This window comes from Lepidochelys kempii, chromosome 10 (genome assembly GCF_965140285.1).
Source record: "Lepidochelys kempii isolate rLepKem1 chromosome 10, rLepKem1.hap1, whole genome shotgun sequence".
NCBI classification, from domain to species: domain Eukaryota; kingdom Metazoa; phylum Chordata; order Testudines; family Cheloniidae; genus Lepidochelys; species Lepidochelys kempii.
In genome coordinates, this window is record NC_136389.1 from 54,862,383 (window position 1) to 54,885,842 (window position 23,460).

At 40.2% G+C, this 23,460-nt stretch overlaps 1 protein-coding gene across 5 annotated transcripts in view; it reads left to right on the forward strand.

Annotated features, from left to right (window-relative positions):
• OTUD7A (OTU deubiquitinase 7A) overlaps positions 1 to 23,460 on the forward strand; it is a 253,547-nt gene that overhangs the window by 195,408 nt on the left and 34,679 nt on the right. For all 5 annotated transcript variants that reach the window (XR_013636423.1, XM_073303653.2, XM_073303652.2 and 2 more), the window contains 3 exons: positions 957 to 1,058; positions 2,867 to 2,994; positions 6,391 to 6,503. Coding sequence is in view for 4 of the 5 variants with exons in the window: in XM_073303653.2 (XP_073159754.2) it covers positions 957 to 1,058; positions 2,867 to 2,994; positions 6,391 to 6,503 (343 nt within the window). In the remaining variant the exon portion in view is untranslated. The remainder of the gene's footprint in view (positions 1 to 956; positions 1,059 to 2,866; positions 2,995 to 6,390; positions 6,504 to 23,460) is intronic.

A 23,460-nucleotide genomic window follows, 5' to 3' on the forward strand; every position in this document is an offset into this window, starting at 1 on the left:
CTGTGAGCCAGGAATTCTGAGTTTCTAATCGTAGCTTTGACACTGGCTCACCCTCTCTGCTTTAATTAGGTCACTTAGGGGCAAATTTTCAAAGGTATGTAGGTGTCTAAAGATGCAGATGGGCACCTAGTGGGATTTTCAAAAGTGCTTGAGCAGGTGCCTAACCTGCTTTGATGCTTTTAAAAATCACATTTGGAGCTTGTCTGTATATTTAAGTGTCTAAATACCTTTGACAATATGGCCCTTAACATCTCTGTATCTCATTTTTACCATCTGCAAAATCTACCTCATAGGGTATTGCAGGGATAAACTAGTTAATATTTGTAAAAGGTGAAAAGCTAAATAAAAATATTGACCGTGGGCTGGACTCCGCTCTCATTTACAGTCATTCTACATTGGTATAACTACTGATTTCAATTGACTTATCATGATTTGCATTAGTGTGAGAGAGAGGAAAATCAGGCCTGAAAACATTCCACTAATTCATTCTCCAGCATTTAGTCAAAAGTAAAAACAGAACCTTTGTATACTGGATCTGACTTACCTAGGATATATGCTTTGTCTGAGTAACACAAGTGGAACGCTTTTGTCTTATTAGATGTCTTTTGTAACAATGCAGTCTGTCGTCTGTTTATATGGTGCCAATGACCATTAAATTAAACACAGTATTTGAGGATAGCATAAATTTAATCCAAAGTACTCTTGCTGTATTTCATTTCAGCCTTGGGCATATTTGGAGAATGTTTTCAATGTGATTTCCCCACCATCTCTTCCTATCACAACTTCTTCCTTTCTTCAACTTCTGGTTTTGCAAGTAGGGTTACATGGAGAGGATGGACTTGCAATTGGCTCTGAAAACCTCCAGAGTTATCCATTATCCCTGTATCCTCCTACATATGTGCGTTCAACCTGCCTTAACACATACACTCCTGTTTTAACAGACACTTTCTTTACAGGTCGACTGAACTGGTGGTCCACAGTGTGCACAAGTTGCAAACGTCTTCTTCCATTGGCTACAACAGGTGATGGAAACTGCCTTTTACATGCTGCCTCATTAGGTAAGGAAATGTCTGGATTAGCTGCTTCTGCTACATAAAACCTTTTCTTGAAGGTTTGCTACTTTCCTCTTTTTCCGTCATAGGTTTTTCGGGGCAAAGGCTTTTTGCTAAAAGGGTGCCTCTTTGGGTACATCCACTCTGCAAATAAAACCCTGCAGCAGCTAGTCTCAGAGTCCAGGTCAACTGACTTGGGCTCACGCTTTGGGGCTAAAAATAGCAGTATAGATGTCTCGCTTGGGCTGAAGCCCAGACTCTGAAACCCAGCAAGTAGGGAGGGTCTCTTTTTAGCCCTGTAGTGTGAGGCCCCCATGCCTGAGTCATTTGACCTGGGTTCTGAGACACTCGGTCACTGTTTTTTTTTCTTTGTTTCTGGAGGATGGTTTTGCAGTGTAAACATACCTTAATATAAGGCTGATACACTCTATTCTTCAGCTTCTCCCTGTAGCAATGTTTGCGATAAGTATCTATCTATACACGATGAAGGTAGAAGTTTTCAGCTTGCTTTGTAAAATGGAGTTGAAACAGCAAGATAAAACCTAGCCTCTAAGCTAGTGTACATTTTCTATAATGGGCCTGTTGCCTTCTGTGGGATTTTGGCTGCATCATAAACACAGGTTCAAGCCCATAATCCTCTGGTGTTTGTTAAACGTGCATCCTACTATCATTAAGACTACAAATGCAAATATTCTTGGTGTGTCCCGTCTTTGGAAAGGATAATTGTACGGGTAAGAGAGATTAAGGTAAATTACATTCTTTCCTATGTATTTACCATTGATTCAAAGCCACTGCAAACTTTTGTACAAAGGGCACCAAAAGAAAGCCCTGTGACTACACACTTGGAAGTGTAATATGCTGTTTATTTCCTAATAATCGCTTTTGTGCTGAAATAGTACACCAGTAAGACTCAAAAAAGTGACCTTTCTCTTAAAAGTATGGTTATTTTGTAATCATTTTGCAATGTCATTTTGTTTTTGAAATATAAAGTAAGAAATAACAAGAAAACAGATTTGAATACTCTCAAAGTGTCTTATAAATAGCATTGTTTATCCAATTCATCTTCGCTACAAGGGATTGTAAATTATTTACAGCAATTGGTCGGGGCATTTTGACTTGCACACTTTGGAACAAAAATATTTAATGCCAATGGCTGGCAGCATAATAAATTAAACATGGCTGCCTACGGGTCCTTGTCATGGTGAGATCTCTGACTCTTTTATTATAGGTTACTATTCTCACGTACATGACGACATATATTTTTGTTATCTTAAGAGTTTGGAAGCCTATGGCTGCTTGTATTTTTAGGCTTCCAATAGTCATGAGTGCCTGACTCTTTACTGGGACTTAAATACCAATGGACATGTATCATCTCTGCTGTATGACAGTGCAAGCCTGTGGGTGTCTGTGTTTGAGATAGCCACAAGTGCCTGTCGTTATCCTTAGCACTCTGATGCCTGCACATTCAATTAACTTTGGAGCTAAAATGGAGACCTGTGCATTGAATGTTCATTTCCTTATAGCAACGTTGAAGTCATGCAAAAACAAAATTCCAGACAACTCAAAGCCGTAGTCATTTCTTAACCAGACTTTAAACTTTGCTAGAATTCAGCATTATTCTTCATTAGCCTATTGAGGCTGACAATTTTCATTAGGAAAGCTTGAAAGTAATGAATAGGAATCATTAGCTAGTAAGATTTATAATGTGCACTGCTTTTTTCTTTTTTTTGAGCAATGTTATTTGTGTTTTATGCAACTGATTGTTTCTATTTCATAACTGGATCTTTGTTATTTGCTGCATTTTTGCGCTCTAGGGATGTGGGGATTTCATGACAGGGACCTTGTGTTACGTAAAGCACTCTACACCATGATGAGAAGTGGAGCTGAAAGGGAAGCATTGAAGAGAAGATGGAGATGGCAACAGACACAACAGAATAAAGAGGTCTGTGTGGCCTAGAGAGTTTAAACCATTGTGTAGCTGATATAATTTAGGGCAACATTTTTATTCCTACCTCTGAAGTTCTATGAAAAAGCTTTTGCTCTTACCAAATTCCTTGTGCATCTATTTTTCACACATAGACAAATATTTCTGCACGAAAATCAGGAATGCAAAAGCAGATGAATGTATACACCCAAAAAGTTATATGTGCATAGCCTTACACCTACAAAATCTAAGGCTGGTTTCGGGTCACCTGAACATTTGGGGCTCCAAATTTAAATATATTATTTATGGAGGTATCAAACGATTAAAGAATAATCACAATTCATTGTGAGATATAAAAAAGGTTTTTTTTACATAACTGCACTCAAAAACAGAACAATGTAAAACTTTAGAGCCTACAAATTGAAGAATGAAGGGCCATACGAATGTTTAGCGCATCTGGCACATAAATACTTTGCAACACCAGCTACAACAGTGCCATGCAAATGCCTGTTCTCACTTTCAGGTGACGTAAATAAGAAGCAGGCAGCATTATCTCCCGTAAATGTAAACAAGCTTTTTTTGTCTGAGTGATTAGTTGAACAAGAGGTAGGACTGAGTAGACTTATAGGAGGTGAATTGAAAAATACTAGTTCTTTACTTTCTTTTTTACAGTCCAAGTATTTGCAATCAAAAATAATAATATAAAGTGAGCACTATACACTTTGTATTCTGTGTTGTATTCTGAAATCAATATATTTGAAAACGTAGAAAAACATCCACAAATATTTATAATAAATTTAAACTGGTATTCTATTATTGTTTAACAGTGCAATTACAACTGTGATTAATTGTGACTTTTTGTAATCTAGTTAATTTGTTTTGTGTTAATTGCATTCATTAACTGTGATTAATTGACAGCCCTAATTATCTACTGAAAATTACATTACAAAAAAATGAAAACTGTAGATTAAATCATGAAAGAAAAGAAAATGTCAGTTAAGGACCAAATCTCTACCCTGAGAAAATTGACCATATTTTGAAATATGTATTTTAACTGTAATCCTCAAGTAGAGTAAAATTAGACACCTCACTTTTTCCCCCAAAAAATTTCATATCCAAATATGTGCTGGAAAAAGCTGTGTTTGAGGGCAAAGCCTTCCCCCATTGGTATGGAGGACCAGGCCTGCTGCAGATCCTCTAGCAATGGGGCCAGATATCTGAAGACCTCATATGGGCTCCACTATTGCAGAGGGTAGGAGTGATCAGCAGTGGAGTTTGCCAAGGAAGGAGTAGGGCCTGTGTTTTCTGCAACTAAGCAGATCCACCAGCTATTTACATTCATACTCATGCGGCAGAGGCACAGAAACCACACGGGCTACTGCAGTCTCTGATGCAGTGGCTGCTGTTGAGCAGCTCTGCTAACGATATTTTATCGCCTTCCAAAGTTCCCATGGAACCGTTTCACACCCAATGCTCAAACCTTTCCAACAGCACCCAACTCGGTTTCCCAAGCTGTGTGCGGGAGCAGGGTTTGCCCTTTTGTGCATGCCTCTGCTCACCTGACCAAAGTGAGGAGGTTCAGCAATTCCTCCAACGTAGTCACGACAAATGTGAAATCATGTGGCCAATTGCTGAACACAAAGATAGTTAGTTTTAGGATTTAGTTCTTGCCTTTATCTACACACATCCAAAATTTTAAATAGAAAGGCCCTTTCATTTAAACAAAAAGTCATTCTGCCTGTGGTAAGGGGATACAGAATTCTTCTTTTATATCAGCTCATCAGGGAGCTGCTGGCGTTGCTTTGCTACCTGGAAAGCACAGGGGAGCAGCACCAATTCTAATTAGGCTGTTGAAAGAAAATAATCAAGAAAACTCTAGAAATTTGAGTAGTAGCACCTTTGGATAGCTTAGCTGCTGTCGCATTCAAAGCTGTGAGGTGCTGTTCTAAGGTTCGTTCTTCTTTTCTCTCAGTGTGAGAATTTATGCTCACATGGCATTCCATCAACGGCAAGACATAGTGCAGATGAATTAAATCAATAATTTTCCAAGTACTCCAGCATAAATGTTGGCCGTACACAGCTAGCTGAACATGACCAAATAGTTTTGGCTGGTATTTGTGCTATTCATATATGTATTTTCCCTGCTTGCTATTGGCAGCAGCACTAAAGAGAGCTGCAGAACTGAATTACAGCACTAGTAAGAATCTTATATGCCCTTCCTGACGCTGTCAATGGGAGACAGTTGAGCTACCAGCGGCTAGGCATCCTCTAGTCTGCCTGAAAACACAATGGACCGAGGTGCCTACCTGCCCTTTGTGCCTTCGGAAATCTCTCCCTCCAATCTCCAGGGGAGCGGGAGAGAAGGTGTCACAAGTACTGCTGTCCCTGGACTATCAAGAAAGATCTTCGAAGTAGAGTAAGGCAAAAAAATGTCAATAGTTTAGTCACCAAAAGTGCCATATCGGTCAACCCAAAACTATTTGCAAATGTGTGTCAAGTTCATGAAATAAATTTGACTGAACTGAAAAAATGTTAGTAATGCCAAAACAAAACATTTCATTTTGACCTGACAAAAAATGTCAGGCATTTTGACAAAAGCAAAGGAGGACTAAATTCACAAAATGTTGGTGGAGAGAAGAAATTCCCTCGTAACATTTAGCCACTGGTTTTGGTACTCTTCTGAGATGTGGGAGACCTAAATTCAACTCCCCCTCCCCCACCTCACCTCCTTTGTCTGATATGGAGAAAGAATTTGAACTTAAGTGTCCTATGTTACTGGTGAGTGCCCTCACCACTATGAGAGAATTTGGTATGTGGCTTTCTCAGTCTCTCCCATTAAAGCTGTTTACATGTTGTATCAAGTAGTCATCGGAGTGAGGACTTGAACTTGGATTTCCTATACGCTAGCTGAATTCCCTATCCACCAAGCTATAGAGTTACTCTCACCCACTCACTCTTTCACTGGCCCATGAAGCAGTCATTGTCATCATGAATTACTATGAATTTCCACTATGAGTGACAATGAATAGTCATTGGGTCAGTAATAAGATCAAAGATCCACAATGGCACCGGAACCTGAGAACCAAAATGGAAGGAATTTCACATGCATGTGAGATGACTGGATGCCTCGCTACCCAGTTAAACAAATGCTTGGGGCACTTTTGCAGAAGCGAATTGAGAGCCTCCAGCTGAAAATTTTATTCAAAATGTAGTAGCCGTCTTTGATCCGTTTTGATAATTTGGTGCTGTTTGATTTGAAAAAGTGATACTGTAATATCCCAGGGCAATTGCGTGTCTTATTCAAATAGCACTAAAAATGAAACACAGCATATGTTAGTGGGTCATGATGTCTACTGTCTGAGACTGGTGATATTTTTAACATCCTATCCTGAAATATACTCTTCTCTCCCCTAGTCGGGTTTAGTTTATACAGAAGAAGAGTGGGAACGGGAATGGAATGAACTGCTTAAACTGGCTTCAAGTGAACCTCGCACTCATTTTGGCAAAAATGGAGGCATGGGTGGTGGGTAAGTTGGATTGTAACAGATTATTTTATCTTTTGCTTCTGTTGGATGGTTATACTAGCACATGCACTAGGGTAGTACAAATAAATGAGGAATTTCCTGGAACACCATTCATCTCACTGTTGCATTTTTCATGTTGTACGCTAGAATACTTACTCTGTAATAGTGCCCGTCATTTTATTGCAGCCTCTGAATACAATGATTGATTCCAGCTGCTCAGATAATTCCAAAGTACCTGTCTGTGCAGCCATGCAGAAGAACCAGGGCTCCACAAGCCCCAGTTTCTTGCTCTCTGGAGGCAGTGTGGAGGCAGTAGAGTCCGGACCCAGGGAGATGGAGGGTGTGTGCCTTTCATCATTCAACAATGACGTCCCTGGGTTATTAAACACCAGCCAGAAAAATAGCCATTACCTGGACCTTGGGGTTGATGCATGGAAAGTAGAGGTGGGTAGAAAATAAAAGATCTTCAGGACTCCATCAGAGAATCCCTTGATGTTGTTTTAGAAGGTTATAAAGTCGTGCTCATTTGTCATCGTTTCACAACGCCTTATGTCAGATTCCTAATGATGATTTTTTTTACAGCAACGGCTTGTCTAATAAGCGAGATTATATGATGGGTTTGCCTGTGATAGCAGGGAATTGGACTCAATCCAGGAGGTGTCTTCCAGTCCTATTTCTTATGTTCCTATGTTTGTCCATAACTCTGTGTTGTTCAAAACAGGGCAAGGCCTTTGACTTGCACAGAACTTGATATTTGGATGTGAGAGGTGCCAGCTGGTTCAACAGGTCATTAAAAGGTCTTGGTCCTATAGTGCCCTGCTGAGATGGCTGACCTGGGGAAAGTTAGCCAGCACTTATGGAGGTTACTTTCACCACAAGCAAGAGTAATCTCATCAAAAGGCTGCATAGGAGGCTGTTAATAGGCGAATGCATTCTAATATGAAAGTACCATGTCCCTGCCACTAGGATCAGTGGCCACAAGTCAGGGTTACAGAGGACCTACACAGTGAACTTCTTGGGGTTTTGGGAAGTGGGATTGAGAGCCTCGTTTGGCTGCCTATTTTCTGATGGAAGAGGGAGGCTGAATTTAATCCTATAGTAGTAAATAGGAAAGACATTTGAAATGAACTAGAGAAGCCAATAAAGCAGGGGTGGCCAACCTGTGGCTCTGGAGCCGCATGCGGCTCTTCAGAGGTTAATATGCGATTCCTTGCATGGGCGCTGATGCCGGGGCCGGAGCTAAAGATGCTAACTTTCCAATGTGCTGTGGGGTGCTCACTGCTCAATCCCCTGCTCTGCCCCAGGTCCTGCTACCCCTTCCCCCGAGCCTGCCATGCCCTCGCTCCTCTCCCCTCCCAACCAGAGCCTCTTGTCCACTGCGAAACAGCTGATTGTGGCGGGCAGGAGGCATAGGGAGGGAGCAGAAGGCGCTGATTGGTGGGGCTGCCGATGGGGGGGTAGCAGATGTGGGGGCTGCTGACATACTACTGTGGCTCTTTGGCAATGTTCATTGGTAAATTCTGGCTCCTTCTCAGGCTCAGGTTGGCCACCCCTGCAATAAACGATAAACCAGTATCCAGTACTGGCACACTTCTTCTTGCAGATCTCTCTTGCTTTTTGCTCACAGGCAGAAAACCTTCTAAGAGCATTGTTGGTAGTGTACAATGGTCATTAACTTTCAACAGTGTCTACTTTTAGAACATTGCTCTTCTTCTAATACGGTCTAATTGGAAAGGAAATACCCAAATCAGACTGAGCTTTCAGCTGTCCAAACTACATACAAATATTTTACATGTTCAGATAAGAAATGAACAATAGATTTTTTTTGGACATTAAATTTGTGTGTATTCTATACAGTGTGTATCAGGCTACATCCTTCCCTCATTTACACCTGTGCAAACCCCCAGTGCAGTGAACTGGGTTGCAGAGAATTTAACTCAAAACAGCCATGTGCTTTCACAAATGAAGCAACGTATTATTACAGAGCATGTCACACTTTAAAAAAATCTAATTACGTTCTGAAGGCAGTTGGGTGGCACAGGATATAAGCTGGGGGCAGAATTTGGCCCTACAGAGAAAGTCAGTTGTGATAAAACATATTCCAAAGTACCCAGATTTTTTTGTTTTTGTTTTTGGAAAAACAAAAGGATTTTTTTTGTTTATTTAATAAGACAATACACTACAATAGATAGTTGTAGTCTCATAAAGCCTTTTGAAATCTACACACTACTTGAACTTTGATTCCATGTTGTTACCAAAAGCCCTCAATGAAAATAATGAACCTTTATATTGCAGAGCTTGGTATAGTTTATTTTTTTTCTGTCTCTGTAAACTGTTATAATTCATCTGTAATATAAATAATATTATCAAGCCAGAAAATTATTTAAATATAGTTTTCTCAAATTGAAATTGATTTGCTCTTTGTCCTGTTGAAGTTAACAGTGGGATAGTAGCTAGAAAGGTCACATCAGACCATACACATAAAGTTCTAAGGCCTCATCTGATCTTTCTTACCTGATTTCCAAATGTGTTCCTCTGGATTCATTCTGCAAGAGCGTGGTTGATTGCAGTTACTTTGATTAAACTCTGGAGATTGAATGAAACTGTGTCAGATGGGCAGTTATTGGAAAATATTTTCATTACAAGACAATGAAAGTGGGTACAGCCCTCATACTTTGGCTCCCTGGATGGCCATCTCTGTCAATGTAATTATGTACATTTTAGTTAAATTAGCATATTGGAGCATACTGTGGTACTTGATGAGGGTTAGGGTAAGACCAAGTTCTGTGTAACTTACTACCAGCATGTATTTAATTTGAAGTATAAAGAGGTTTCAGTAAAAATGGAAAGAATAATTTATATTTTTAGATATTACTTAAGGAAATAAAACAATATTGTTTGTATAATAATTAAATATCCTTACTGCACAAATGAAATTAGATTCCTTATAGCTTTAGGACTTAACATGAAATAGCACTGAACACTTAATCAAAGTGCACTTGTTCATGAAGTGCAGTATAGTTTTGTTTACAATAGACCGGCCCTGAGAATACGAGAACTTTAATTTTCATACCTGAATAGGGGGGGTGTTAAAACTAAAGCCATTTATTCTCTATTCATTCAGTGCATTCTTTTCTCTAGTTGCTGTTTCCTCTTGAGAAAATTGCATGTTATAAGTAATTAGACGAAGTGGAGGCGTAAACCACAATAAGGATAAAATACCTTTAGAAAAAGTGTTCCTACTCTCCACTGTGTTGAAGCAGAATGTGACATTTTCTCAGCATTTTAACCTTTAGATGTCAGGACTAAGGATTTCGCTGACACAACATCTTTATTTTCAGAAAAATGTTTACTAAGCATAGTGTATATATATTTGTCCTTATATACAGAAGATAACAAAGAATAATTTTGCTCTTCAGTCTTCTAAATCTGCCACAGTCTTTTAAAATGTAGTTCAGTCCACATTTCTACTACAACTGGCAGGTACTCAACACCAGTTCCCACAACCTCATTTTATCCATCTCATACTGTATGTGTCTCATGGAGCACACAGCTTCAATGTGTTTGGATGTGCTGAAATGGTGGTGGTTGTATTTAACAGAGACACATACTCCTTTTAAAAATTCCCTTTTCAGTAATAAGCTTTTGTGAGCTACAGCCCGCTTCATTGGATGAAGTGGGTTGTAGCTCACGAAAGCTTATGCTCAAATAAATTGGTTAGTCTCTAAAGTGCGACAAGTACTCCTTTTCTTTTTGCAGATACAGACTAACACGGCTGCTACTCTGAAACTTTTCAGTAAGCTTCACCTCCCCCATGGTTTTTTTTTTAAAAGAAGTCTAATACCGTTTGTTAAATCAAATATAATTTAGGTCAAATTGTTGTTAGTTACGTGTATTAGGCATTTCTCTTGTTGGGGATGGGAAAATAGCAATAGGAAATGGTCAACAAATCAGATGTGAATTATAATCCTAATATACTGTTAAAAGAATAGTGAAGACTAACCAAAACTAGCCAAAGAAATTAACCTGTAAAAGTGTATAATTTTAGTACTCACTCCAACCATTCCATTGCCAAGGAAAGTGTGGGCCCCTTAATGAATGAGGGAGGCAACCTAGTGACAGAGGATGTGGAAAAAGCTAATGTACTCAATGCTTTTTTTGCCTCTGTCTTCACGAATAAGGTCAGCTCCCAGACTGCTGCGCTGGGCATCACAACATGGGGAATAGATGGCCAGCCCTCTGTGGAGAAAGAGGTGGTTAGGGACTATTTAGAAAAGCTGGACATGCACAAGTCCATGAGGCCGGACGAGTTGCATCCGAGAGTGCTAAAGGAACTGGCTGCTGTGATTGCAGAGTCATTGGCCATTATCTTTGAAAACTCGTGGCGAACGGGGGAAGTCGCGGATGACTGGAAAAAGGCTAATGTAGTGCCAATCTTTGAAAAAGGGAAGAAGGAGGATCCTGGGAACTACAGGCCAGTCAGCCTCACTTCAGTCCCCGGAAAAATCATGGAGCAGGTCCTCAAAGAATCAATCCGGAAGCACTTACATGAGAGGAAAGTGATCAGGAACAGTCAGCATGGATTCACCAAGGGAAGGTCATGTCTGACCAATCTAATCGCCTTCTATGATGAGATTACTGGTTCTGTGGATGAAGGGAAAGCAGTGGATGTACTGTATCTTGACTTTAGCAAAGCTTTTGACACGGTCTCCCACAGTATTCTTGTCAGCAAGTTAAAGAAGTATGGGCTGGATGAATGCACTATAAGGTGGGTAGAAAGTTGGCTAGATTGTCGGGCTCAACGGGTAGTGATCAATGGCTCCATGTCTAGTTGGCAGCCGGTGTCAAGTGGAGTGCCCCAGGGGTCGGTCCTGGGGCCGGTTTTGTTCAATATCTTCATAAATGATCTGGAGGATGGTGTGGATTGCACTCTCAGCAGATTTGTGGATGATACTAAACTGGGAGGAGTGGTAGATACGCTGGAGGGCAGGGATAGGATACAGAGGGACCTAGACAAATTGGAGGATTGGGCCAAAAGAAATCTGATGAGGTTCAATAAGGATAAGTGCAGGGTCCTGCACTTAGGACGGAAGAACCCAATGCACAGCTACAGACTAGGGACTGAATGGCTAGGCAGCAGTTCTGCAGAAAAGGACCTAGGGGTGACAGTGGACGAGAAGCTGGATATGAGTCAGCAGTGTGCCCTTGTTGCCAAGAAGGCCAATGGCATTTTGGGATGTATAAGTAGGGGAATAGCGAGCAGATCGAGGGACGTGATCGTCCCCCTCTATTCGACATTGGTGAGGCCTCATCTGGAGTACTGTGTCCAGTTTTGGGCCCCACACTACAGGAAGGATGTGGATAAATTGGAAAGAGTCCAGCGAAGGGCAACAAAAATGATTAGGGGTCTGGAACACATGACTTATGAGGAGAGGCTGAGGGAACTGGGATTGTTTAGTCTGCGGAAGAGAAGAATGAGGGGGCATTTGATAGCTGCTTTCAACTACCTGAGAGGTGATTCCAGAGAGGATGGTTCTAGACTATTCTCGGTGGTGGAAGAGGACAGGACAAGGAGTAATGGTCTCAAGTTGCAGTGGGGGAGGTTTAGGTTGGATATTAGGAAAAACTTTTTCACTAGGAGGGTGGTGAAACACTGGAATGCGTTGCCTAGGGAGGTGGTGGAATCTCCTTCCTTAGAAGTTTTTAAGGTCAGGCTTGACAAAGCCCTGGCTGGGATGATTTAATTGGGGATGGGTCCTGCTTTTGAGCAGGGGGTTGGACTAGATGACCTCCTGAGGTCCCTTCCAACCCTGATATTCTATGATTCTATGATTGCAAGGAATATTGACTGAATAAATTATTCTTTTCAATGTACCATACCAAAAATTACTACTTAAACTTATGCATCATCTAAAAGGGAAAAGAACTCTTCAAAGAATAATATTTTTGTCTGACAGTGACGTGTACCTACCAGTTATTTCGTGTCCTCAAATAATGTGCAGATCAGCCTTTGAATTATAGATGAGGTAATCTCCTTTGGTGCCAGAACTAACTAAAGCATCAAAAGTCACGTACCCATCAAAAGAAAACCTCAGTAACAAATGTGTTTTGATTTTTGTCACCACATCCACCTGTGAGTTAGTTTTATTTATTTGTTTGTTGTGAGTCAAATGCACTTATAAAAAATCTGCAATTGTCTGTGAACCTCCAGGGGTTCTTTGAGGACCTTCTTTTTGTGAGAGCAGATGCTGAGGAATTGAAGTCACAGAGCAAGAAGAAGATAAAGAGAATCGAGGGAAAGCTGTGACTTGAGTTCTTGCCTCCTACACAATAAATCCTGCAGCCAGTTTAAATAGGATAATTAACCATGAAATAGTCCTTGTTTCAGAAGTGATTTGTACACATTGTCCTAAGTGGTCCCAAAAGGAATCTCAGATCATCAAAATCTTTTCATTTATCTTCATGTTGAACCAAAAGCAATAGGACTGAATGGAAAATCCAAAAGGGAACTGCTTCAGTTTGAGAAAAGGTTCTTACATCCTTTATTTTATTTTTAAAAAGGGCCTTAGTCCCCTTCTCTCTCCCCAACCCCCACTTCTACCCCTAATGCCCCTTCATAGATAGTTTTCAGTTAAAGGGCTTTAGTGACTGATTGGATTGTTATGATGACAGTTCCTTCATGGACAGATACTGGGGCCAGCCGAACGCTTGATGTCATGTGATTACATCTTCATACCTTGCTTCTTGCAAAGGGATGAGAATATACCCTGGGAGAAGTGTAATGATTTCATTTAACATCTTTGTCTTTCCATGACTCAAGTAGTTTTGCACTTAAAACAGATTCTGTCAGTGAATAGTATTTTGGCTTTAAAACTAACAGGAATGTTAGCTTCTAATTCAAGACATTGTGGGCTTGATATTGTTAATGTTTTGCTGTCACTATTCTATAAAACCAAATGGTTTTAAGGGTTTTTGTTTTTTTGTTTTTAATCACAACAAGATACTCAGAATCTTCCCATGTGTCATCTTCAACACAAACATGAAGAGGGAAAGTAGGGAAAAATCAGGCACCTAGTTAGGAAATAATCCTTAATGCACAGATGACTCAAAGCTTGAAGCTCCTTGAGTTAAGTCCTAGCAGTATTTCATCAATGTATAGGACGAGCTGTTTGCTACAGCTCGACACATTTCATTTGAAATGGAATTAACCTGAAGAGGGTCACTAACATAGAATCTTAGGACTGGAAGGGACCTTGAGAGGTCATCTAGTCCAGTCTGCTGCACTCATGGCAGGACTAAGTATTATCTAGACCATTCCTGACAGGTTTTGTCTAACCTGCTCTTAATCTCTAATGATGGAGATTCCACAGCCTCCCTGGGCAATTTTTTCCAGGGCTTAACCACCCTGACAGTTAGGAAGTTTTTCCTAATGTCCAACCTAAACCTCCCTTGCTGTAATTTAAGCCCATTGCTTCTTGTCCTATCCTCAGAGGTTAAGAAAAACGATTTTCCTCCCTCCTCCTTGTAAGAAACTTTTATGTACTTGAAAACTATCATGTCCCCCCTCAGTCTTCTCTTTTCCAGACTAAACAAACCCAGTTTTTTCAATCTTCCCTCATAGGTCATGTTTTCTAGACCTTTAATCATTTTTGTTGCTCTTCTCTGGACTCTCTCCAATTTGGCCATATCCTCCCTGAAATGTGGCACCCAGAACTGGACACAATACTCCAGTTGAGGCCTAATCAGTGCAGAGTAGAGTGTAAGAATTACTTCTCGTGTCTTGCTTACAGCACTCCTGCTAATACATCCCAGAATGATGTTCGCTTTTTTGGCAACTGCACTACACTGTTGACTCATATTTAGCTTGTGGTCCACTGTGACCCCCAGATCCCTTTGCGCAGTACTCCTTTGTCAAGGTTCCTCCCCCACTCTGAACTCTAGGGTACAGATGTGGGGACCCGCATGAAAAACCTCCTAAGCTTATCTTTACCAGCTTAGGTCAAAACTTCCCCAAGGTACAAAATATTCCACCCGTTGTCCTTGGACTGGCCACTACCACCACCAAACTAATACTGGTTACTGGGAAAGAGCTGTTTGGACGCGTCCTTCCCCCCAAAATACTTCCCAAAACCTTGCACCCCACTTCCTGGACAAGGTTTGGTAAAAAGCCTCACCAATTTGCCTAGGTGACTACAGACTTAGACCCTTGGATCTTAAGAACAATGAACAATCCTCCCAACACTTGCACCCGCCCCTTTCCTGGGAAATGTTGGATAAAAAGCCTCACCAATTTGCATAGGTGACCACCGACCCAAACCCTTGGATCTGAGAACAATGAAAAAGCATTCAGTTTTCTTACAAGAAGACTTTTAATAAAAATAGAAGTAAATAGAAATAAAGAAATCCCCCCTGTAAAATCAGGATGGTTGATATCTTACAGGGTAATTAGATTCAAAAACATAGAGAACCCCTCTAGGCAAAACCTTAAGTTACAAAAAAGATACACAGACAGAAATAGTTATTCTATTCAGCACAATTCTTTTCTCAGCCATTTAAAGAAATCATAATCTAACACATACCTAGCTAGATTACTTACTAAAAGTTCTAAGGCTCCATTCCTGGTCTATCCCCGGTAAAGACCAGCATATAGACAGACACACAGACCCTTTGTTTCTCTCCCTCCTCCCAGCTTTTGAAAGTATCTTGTCTCCTCATTGGTCATTTTGGTCAGGTGCCAGCGAGGTTACCTTCAGCTTCTTAACCCTTTACAGGTGAGAGGAGCTTTCCCCTGGCCAGGAGGGATTTCAAAGGGGTTTACCCTTCCCTTTATATTTATGACATCCTTCCTAGGCAGTCATTTCCCATTTTGTATGTGTACAATGGATTGTTCCTTCCTAAGTGGAGAGCTTTGCATTTATCCTTATTGATTTCATCCTATTTACTTCACACCATTTCTCCAGTTTGTCCAGATCATTTTGAATTTTAATCCTATCCTCCAGAGCACTTGCAACCCCTCCCAGCTTGGTATCGTCCACAAACTTTATACGTGTACTCTCTATGCCATTATCTAAATCATTGATGAAGATATTGAACAGAAATGGACCCAGAACTGATCCCTGCGGGACCCCACTCATTATGTCCTTCCAGCATGACTCTGAATCACTGATAACTACTCTCTGGGAACAATTTTCCAACCGGTTTTGCACCCACCTTATAGTAGCTCCATCTAGGTTGCATTTCCCTAATTTGTTTATGAGAACGTCATGCGAGACCGTATCAAAAGCTTTACTAAAGTCAAGATAGAGGTATACATTGACCTAGCTCTGACTGTACAGACTTTTACAAGACCCCTATGTGGCAAAACTACTTAGAAAAAATTGTAATAAAATATTGGTTCACAAACTTTTTCATTGAATGCCCACGTATTCATGGGGAGATTTCCTTGTAGCCCACCTTCACTCCATACCCAGAGTCTCATACCACTGTTATAGCAACTATGGTAATTGCACACAGTGGACAATTAATATTAAGGGAATATTGAATATATTTGTAACTGTCTGATAATGAGTACTAACATCTGGAAACAATGAGGTGAGCCAACACCATATGACAAGCCAGCCGTCCACAGATCATCAGCAAGTCCTGCATAGACCACAAGTGACCTACAAATGCATTTGAGGACCTCTGCAATAAAATATGTAGAGCTGGTCAAATGTTTTGACAATTTTTTCTTTTAAAAAAAAGGTTTAATTTCAACATTTTTCATTTTTCTACAAAAATACGTTCGGTTCTGAACTGTAAATACAAACAGAGATTTTTATTTCCTCCCTCGTCTCTGCACATGACTCCTGCACTATATCTGTGCCACCAGGCGCTGAGGCACAGTGTAGCGCAGGCTGCCATAAGCAGCCGTATACAGCTCCCTTTGCAAGCCCTGTCTTAGGGGGCAGGTGAGGGGAAAGGAGCAGGAGGGGGATATTCCAAACTGAAGATTTTACATGGCTCCAGAAAGGGAATTGGCCTATAGGCAGACCTCAGCAGGCTACTATAAATTAGAGTACCCTTAGTGTTGCTCTGATTTATATCAGAGGCAGTATTGGTCCCTGGAGCAATCCAAAATCCCAAGAGTATAAAGGTGACTTAAAGCCACCTTTGTAGCTTCTGCCCCTTTGCTGCATCTACTGTGCTGCATTTCCTGCATCTCTACTTCCTTCTGTGTAAATTTGAATAAAGACTTCTTTGGTGTCTAGGTTCCTAATAGTCACCAATTTTAGGAGCCAGAATCAGTCCATCACCAGGAAAGGACACACAAGTGATCTATTTGAGTAGCTTTAACAGAGCTAGTGTTCAATGTGAACACTCATCTCAATCCAGAACAGCAGCCATTTTTTGCATTCCATCATTTCACAGGTGCACGTTTTTTTAAAATTCAGGATCCAAGCATTTCTTATGATTTTTCAGCACTTCTAGTCCCAGACAAAACAGGGAAGTGAATTAGTCGTTTTTTTTTTTAATATGAAAATGTGACCATTTGATTTTGGGGGAAAGCTTGAGGTCACGTCTTATTTTATCAGAGAATTTTGCTCATCCACTTGCTTACACAAAGCTCTTAATTACTGTAGTAAATTAACTTTTTTTTTATTTTAATTGAGGCATTAAGGGGCAGAAAATCATTAAGATTATGTTGGTTTGTTTTGTGGCCTAAAGTTTAGCTGGTTTATTGAAAAGCAGTTTAAAAGCAAATCTATAAAATGTGTCCACATATTTACCTATCTGAAGAATGTGACAGTCATGAAGGAGTGCCCAGCATATTTTAGACATAAAATACACACACACTGTATGTCAGACTGAGTAAGAATCATTCAAACATCACTGCAGAGAATTCTTGCATCCTCCAGGGTGACAGGATCACATACACAGCCACTCAACCAGGGTATTGTCGGTATGAGTAGGAGCAAGTTGGGAGTTTAAAAATAAATTCTTTTTTTGAACTTTTGCTGATGTTGACAGAGAAAACAAAGGAGTGGTTAAAAGTGTATGTTAGCATAAGTGTTTTATGTAGAGCAGCTCATATCCTTGGATTGAGTCCATTTATTTTGGAGAATATGATAAACATCTCTTCCTTGCCCCAACCACCTTTCCAAATTCTTGTCTAAGTATGTCATATTATTCTGATCATTTAGAAAAAAGGACCTTAGGGGAATTATCTCATTGGCAAGACAACAAGACAGAGAGGTCACTTTGCTACAGTCCATGTCATCTTGTTCAATTTGAGAAATTGCCTCCTTTGTAATAATTTTTCAGTGTATATACATATTTATATACATATTGGTTTTCTCCATTGGGAGATGAAGACTCTCTGGAATGCTACGTAACAATCCAGGCTATTAAAACCTCCAATACTCTTGCTGGTCAGGAATTACGTTTGCCTTCCACCCCTATGCTCTAGCACACCTGGCATACTTGTCACAAGACATTTTTCAGTTTCAGTTGAAAAATACAAAAAGCTAAGTGATTTCTTTTAAAAAAAATCACCATTGATGGGCATGTTAGAGATTTAACTCAGAATACCAATGACTCTAATAATTATGAGGAATTAAACCAAAAACTTGTAAAGTAAACCCAGCTTAAAAGAAATTTGGTGTTGAGTGGATTGTCTATGAGTAAAAGAATCTGAGTTTACATGGTACAAAGACCATTTGGATGTTCCTCTGTCATCTTCCTGAGAAGGCCAGTCTAGTAATGCTTCTGCAAACAGACACATTACCCTGACGATGGTCTAAGTGTTCAATCATTTTTTGACTGTTAAATGCGGAGTGACCACAATGACCTTTGATTTTTTTTACATTTTCTTTCGGTGGTCAGATTAGTTCTGTAATTCATACATATGAATTTCTTTCTATCCCTTGGTATTTGGAGAGCAAATGCCAATGGGAGATTAGGTAAAATAGCCTCAGAGGGAATAGATATTTTAGTGCTATATTGTATTTTGTAGTTACTACTGAAATTTGTATTAGAAGTTTTGTATTTTGCTAGAAGTAAAATTTGTAAAACAATCACTAATTATGGTCTTTTCAGTTTCCTCAGAAAATTATACACTTGAAGTTCATGTATTCTTTGAGAATATCATGATCTGTATTAGTGACAGTAATATTAGTTGTATCCAGAGGCCTCATTCATAATGGAGCCCCACTGCACTCGGTTCTGTTCAAATCTATAAGAAGCAGCTGTGGCCCTGAAGCTATTACAATCTGTGTAATGTTAGAAATAAGATGTAGTAGAAGGAGCTCTCTCTTTGGAGGATGTAAATTTGGATCCAAACCATGCAATGATGTACCCATGGAATATGGTCCCATTGAAACTAAGTTGCATAGTCCCGTTGTAGTCCCATGCAAACGTAAGAGGCTTTTCAGGATCCAAATATTGATTAGTAGGGTGTTGCTGTAAGTCAGAAGATGTAATCTTTCCGTTCACATTTATGGCTGGGCTGGAGTCTGTAGTGTAAGATCATATTCTAGGTTATACATTTCAGGTGGGAGGTTGGGTGCATGATGTAGATCTGCCAAGGACTCCGTTTTGGAACAATTGTAGGGAAAAAATGTGTCTGGTTCCTGTGGGTAAATTTGTCATCATTTCTATACAGTCTCTAAACAGCTAGACACAAATCCTCAGCCAAGGCAGAGGAACACATAATGCAATTCAGGGGAAGTGCAGGAGGGAACAAAGGTTGCCATTGAACACCTCTGATTCAAGACCAGCTGCAAGCAAGGCCACTTCCCTGGCATAATTTAGACCAATCTGAAGGCTGAACAAAGTGATCCCAGCAGTCAGTGATCCCCAGAGACCAATATGGCAGCCTGGAATCAGGAGAGCTTTAAGAAGCCCTGCAGATGCCTTCTTATCAGCAGCCACACCCCTTATGGTGGCAACAGGTGTGGATTGGTGTAGGAGCTATTACAGGTGTCGACTGGCTGTAGGACCACTTTGCAGCAGCAGTTTGGCATAAGGTAACTGCAGTGCAGCACAGGTGCCAGGTCTGAGGGCAATATCCTGTGAGGTTGCTGAGTGCCCTCAACACCCATTGAAGATAATGGTAGTTGAGAGTTCTTAGCATGCCTCTCAGGATAAGGTGCTAGTGAGCTATGATATAATGAACAATAAATAGTATGATTTCATGAAGAAATATCTTGCCAACAAACTTGACTGTTCTTATTTTATAGAATTATAAAAATAGTGAGTGAAGTTAAAGCATCTGATATAATATACAGTATTTGCATTTTAGTAAAATATTACTCTCAACTACCTTTAATTGGCTTGGACATAAGCACTGTCACATAGACTGAAAATTAATTGAAGGACCTTAAATAAAATGTAATGATGAATGGCAATGTATCCAGTTGAGAGGACTGGCTAATTGACTACTACATGGATTCTTGTTAGGCCTAAGTATTTTTCAGTATCTTAATTAATCTTCAGCAAAATCATGAAATTCATGGCTGCTGGTAATGAGGAGGAGATCTGAACACAGTAATTACCCAGAAACAATACAACGTGTCCAAGAGAATTTGGAGAAGTGTGCGGACCATGACAAAACGAGACTGAATGTGGGAAAAATGCGAGCTGTGGGCTTTCACAGATCCACAGGTCTGCTCTATGCCCTAGCCTGTGACCGGTCCCTCGGGATGACCCCTTAAGTATGCCGGGCCCCAAAGCCCTATGCAGTTCCATCGGGGCAGGACTCCAAAACTGAGCCTTCAGATGCCAGTGAACCCTGTCTACCTTTGTGGCTCCCAGTAGCAAGTCCAGCAAAGCCAGACTCCTCTGGGAGGCTTGTACTTTACTCCTTCAGGGCACAATGCTCCCAGTAAGTATTTGCAGCAACAGCAGGCAGCTTTTTCAACACAAGATAATTGATTAGTCACCTGGCATACAGAATCTGAAAGTCCTCAGGTTAGCATGGAGTAACAAAGGTTAAGACGGAGTTGAGCCTGGCCAATGTCAGGGCTCTACCCAACCAAGCTGCAGTAGAATCCATTTTGGCCCAGTCTCTCTGTCCCTTTGTTCCATGGGGGGGAGGGGGGAGAAGGGGTGCACGTGGGTGCTGTGTCTCTGTGAGCTCAGCTCTTAACACAGCCACTTGACACCTTTCCCCTTTGTTCTCCTGCTGGAGGCCTTTGCTCAGCTTCCTTGCAGAGGTAAGGAGAAAGAAATCTCCTTCCTCTTAGGTGTTTGTCGGTAGGTGTGGATGTCATGACCACTGGGGTTTCCATTTGTCTCTTCAGTGCCTCCATTCAATGTTAGACTTTATTCAGCTTGTTGAGGATTCTGGTTTCCAAACAGGCTGCTGAGTCACCACCTCATCCCTTCCCTGTATGCTCAGTGCATAGCAATACAAAGCCCAGAGGAATACTGAGGCATGCGTAGGAATCATAAAAATATTACCAACATTTCCAGATTTGTCACAGAGGCAAATAACAGGAGAGAGAAATCTGAACAGTATGAATGGGATTGTGAATATAATTTTTGAAGTGACTTAGTGATGTGATATTGAAGGGGGGGAAAGGATAGTGGAATTTTGATCATACATATAGAGACATCATATCACTTGGCCAAGGAGGTAACGGTCCCTCTCTACACAGCGCTAGTGCAACTGCACCTCCAGTATCACATTCATGTCTGGGGGCTTCATCCCCTGGGAGATACTGACTAACTGGAGGGAGTTGAGGAAATAATAACAAAAAGGATTACAGGACAGGCCATATTGTCTTATGAGGAAAGAGACAAAGAGCTAAATACCGCTGTCATGTTGTCCTAGTACCAATGATTCTCCTAAGGTCCTTTTTGGCTAAGCAATGATTATGGAAGAGACATAACAATCTGCAAATGCTGGAAGGCTGTAAACACCAAGGAGGTAGAGGAATTTAGGAAGGAATAATGAGAGAAAATTGAGAGAGGAAATGTGAATGGAATATCAGGGAAAGCTTTCTGACAATCAGATTGAATAGATGCAAAAGAAAAGTGACATCCACAGTTATAAATTGAGTAGATAAAATACTAGCGTATGTCGTGAAGGGAACAATCTACACTGGTAGGGAGATGGACTAGATACGTTCTAAGAAAAGGAATACTTGTGGCACCTTAGTGATTCTGAGGTTTATATGATACCAGCCCTTCACCTTTAGTCTGCTCTTCATAAATTTTCATTCTACTGACACTCCCTGAATTAGGTGTGAAGATTTTGTGTGAATGTTTTCGGAGGGGATGCAAGATGCCAGGACTATGGCAAGGTTACAATATTTGGACTGCAGCTCCTAGTGCAATGCCCCCACACAATATTCAGTATTCTCTTTTGACAAATGTAATATAATGAAAAATAATATTAAAATGTGTATCTGAATCACTCTGAGCTCATGATTCTGGTTTCCTCTGGAAAGAAATGAGTGAGTGGGTGCCAAAGCAAGAGGGAGTCGTGAGTGAAGAATACGTGCTGCTCTTCACAGTTTTATAGCATGCAGCATGTGTCAATAGCTTAAACACTGATCAGATGTTTCTTTTTTCCTCTGTTAATGCTACTTGTTCATATCGAGCGGTTTGTAAATTTTCCTCTTCTTGTTCTATTACAAAATTCTATCTTGTGTTTAGTTAAAATCAGATTAAAACTGGAAGAAATTTGACCTAAAATAGTGGTACAAGTCTAGTGCATCTATCCTCAGGGTTTTACAGTGAAGTCATTTTCTGGCAATGTTGTATGGTAGTTCAAGTACTATATATGGCAATCTTATCATCACTCTTTCAAAATGAGACTGTAGCATGAATTTGAGCCACGCGTGTTGGGCCCTGATATTCCCATAGATATGTGACGTATGGTATCTAGACTTCAAAAAAGTGTTTTTTCTTTTGTGACTTCTGTTTCCATGAAACAAGTGGAAACAGTCCTAGTGTATACATGAGTAAAAACCAGAAATATGTGACCCTAAAGTTTGATGGGAAATTCTAGACACATTAAGAGAGAAAAGATCTCTTCCTTACCCAGAGAAGAATATTCCTTGCCTTTGAGAAACTTACGATATTACACTAATTCCTTCTGAACTGGCTTTTTGGGAGCATATGTAACTTCTAACACTGATTTGGAGGAAAGAATAGTGATAAAAAATACTTATATTTAGTGCAAAAGGTAGCTTATCTTTGTAGATTCATCCAAAATACTGAGGGAAAAATAAAGGAATATTTAACTGGTACTGCTAGAATTTAGAGTAGCAGCTGTGTTAGTCTGTATTCGCAAAAAGAAAAGGAGGACTTGTGGCACCCTAAAGACTAACCAATTTATTTGAGCATAAGCTTTTGTGAGCTACAACTGCTTGAGCTACTTGAAGTGAGCTGTAGCTCACGAAAGCTTATGATAAATTAAATTGGTTAGTCTTTAGGGTGCCACAAATACTCCTTTTCTTTTTGCTAGAATTTAGAAATTTCATTTACATCTTCTGGAAATGCTTCTGCAGAGTCCATAAAAGTTTACTATATGGTAAATGTGGTCATTGTATATTGAAAACATATCTGAGCTCTTAGTTTGCTAAAAGCTTGTTTTATGTATTTGTAAGCATTTTGGGGCAGGGGCTGTCTTTTTGTTCTGTGTTTGTACAGTGCTTAGCATAACGGGCTCCTGAGCTGGGACCACTTATTATAATAATAGACCATTTAAAATAATCTCCTACTCCAGCCCAACTGTGGGCTCAGAACTGGATTCTGATTTGTTTGTTTATCATATTTAGGTTGTTATAATGTGCCTGTTACCATGGGATCTAAGTACCTTTTTGTGTAAATAGATGCATTTATTTTTGGCACTTCTTCCGACTGACAGATGTCTTTTGCAGTCTAGCTAATCTCACTATAAAAACAACATGAATTGTGAGAGCAATATATAAAACGGTGACATATTTAGTCATAATAAGGTTCCTGCACT